The following is a 1,648-nucleotide window of genomic DNA, read 5'->3' as shown; positions in this document are numbered from 1 at the left end:
ATGGTGACCTCGCCCATGAGCTCGAAGCCCTCGTAGCACATGAAGGTGAGCGACTCCCCAGGCAGGTAGAGACGCTTGTACAAGATCTGGTACCCATTTTCAGGCAGCCCGGGGTTGTCACAAGCCAAGGTCTCCTCCGCTGAAACGGAAGACAGAGGAGCAGGGGTGAGATGCTGCCGATCCAGTGCCCCCACCGGCTCCCTGAGGAACCCTGCTGGCACAATGGGTTCCGTGCTGGCTGCTAGTGAGCATTCAGGTTGGCAGTTTGAACCCACTGGCTGCTCTGAGGGAGACACACGAGGGCGTCTGCCTCTGTAAAGACTGATAGTTCCACCCTGTCCTGTAAGATCGCTGTGGGTCATGATCAATGTGGAGGCCATGTGTTCTTTTGTTTCTTACCAGGTCTCTGCGAGCCCCAGGGCCCAGTAGTTAAGTACTCAGGTGCTAACAGAAAGGTTGGTGGATCCAACCCATCAGCCTCTCCTCGGGAGAGTCTGCCCCTATACAGATCTCCAGTCTCAGAACCCCACAGGGGCAGTTCTACTCTGTCCTGGAGGGTTGCTATGAGTCGGGATGGATGCCGCTGCAGTGGTCTGGGCTTTTACTAAGTCCCTAGGTGTCCTGAATGATTTGCATGCGGCTAATGACCAAGGTGTTGGTTTGAACCCACTTTGTGCAGCCCGGAAGAAAGGCCTGCTCCTGCGAAGACCTGAAACCCCATAGAGCAGTTCCGTGCCCTAACATGTGACTCCATGACAACCTCACGGAGTCTGTGACACCCCAAAATGTGTGGTCTGGCTCTTCTCCAGCATCTCCTCACTCCATCTTGACTCATCATGAGCTGTGGCGTCCCCTCCTGCAGTCTTGCCCTCCTCTGTCTCAGCACACATCACACATGGCCACAAGAGGACGAACTGGGCAGTGGAAGCAAACGCTTTCCATTGAGTCTGGGCTCGTTAAGTCTAGGATGCGTGGTGGCATCGTTGTTACACGTTGGGCTGCTTAACCACAAGGTCAGTGGTTTGAAACCACCAGCGGCTCCTGAGGAAAAAAGCAAGGCTTTCTACTTCCACCAGGAGTTACAGTTTCATAAGGCAGTTCTATCCTGTCCCGTAGGGTGGCTGTGAGTCAGAATCAACTCAATATTGCTATTGCCTTAGCTCTGTGACCCCTAACAGGGGACACAACCACTCTGTGCCCCAAGTTGGTCACAAGTAAAATGGAGGCAACAGTGGTCCCTAGCTCTTTGGAACTCGGAGGGTTCAATGAGGAGATGATTCGGATCCATGGCGGCCCATGTGTGTGGCGTAGAAGCTCCATCTGGGTTGTGTGGCTGCCGTCGGAAGGGAAGTGAATGGCCAGGTGCCTTTTTCAGCAGCACTGCTGGGTTCGTTTGAACAGCTGCCACCCTCTAGGTTGGCAGAAGAGCTGGAACTGTTTGTGCCACCGAAACTCAGAAGTGCGATCCACTGCCATGGCGTCAGTGCTGACTCACAGTGACCCTCTAGGACAGCGCATAACTGCCCCCGTGGGTCTTCGAGGCTGTTGGTTTGGTCAGGGCAGGTAGCCCGTCTTTCCTCTTCTGTGCCACCTACTCACTCACTGCCATCAAGTGGAGTCCAACTCAATCCAAGGGCGGATGAGCCCT

At 54.7% G+C, this 1,648-nt stretch overlaps 1 protein-coding gene across 1 annotated transcript in view; it reads right to left on the bottom strand.

Moving 5' to 3' along the window:
* Nucleotides 1–1,648, bottom strand: part of SEZ6L (seizure related 6 homolog like) — a 222,260-nt gene that overhangs the window by 18,996 nt on the left and 201,616 nt on the right. The window contains exon 12 of the mRNA XM_045289538.1: nucleotides 9–139. Coding sequence (XP_045145473.1) covers nucleotides 9–139 — 131 coding nt within the window. The remainder of the gene's footprint in view (nucleotides 1–8; nucleotides 140–1,648) is intronic.

Source organism: Echinops telfairi, unplaced genomic scaffold, assembly GCF_000313985.2.
Source record: "Echinops telfairi isolate 266 unplaced genomic scaffold, ASM31398v2 ScPeMD7_29;HRSCAF=101, whole genome shotgun sequence".
Taxonomy (NCBI): Eukaryota; Metazoa; Chordata; class Mammalia; order Afrosoricida; family Tenrecidae; genus Echinops; species Echinops telfairi.
Note: the sequence above shows the minus strand (reverse complement) of the source record. Positions and strands in the feature narration are given on the sequence as shown.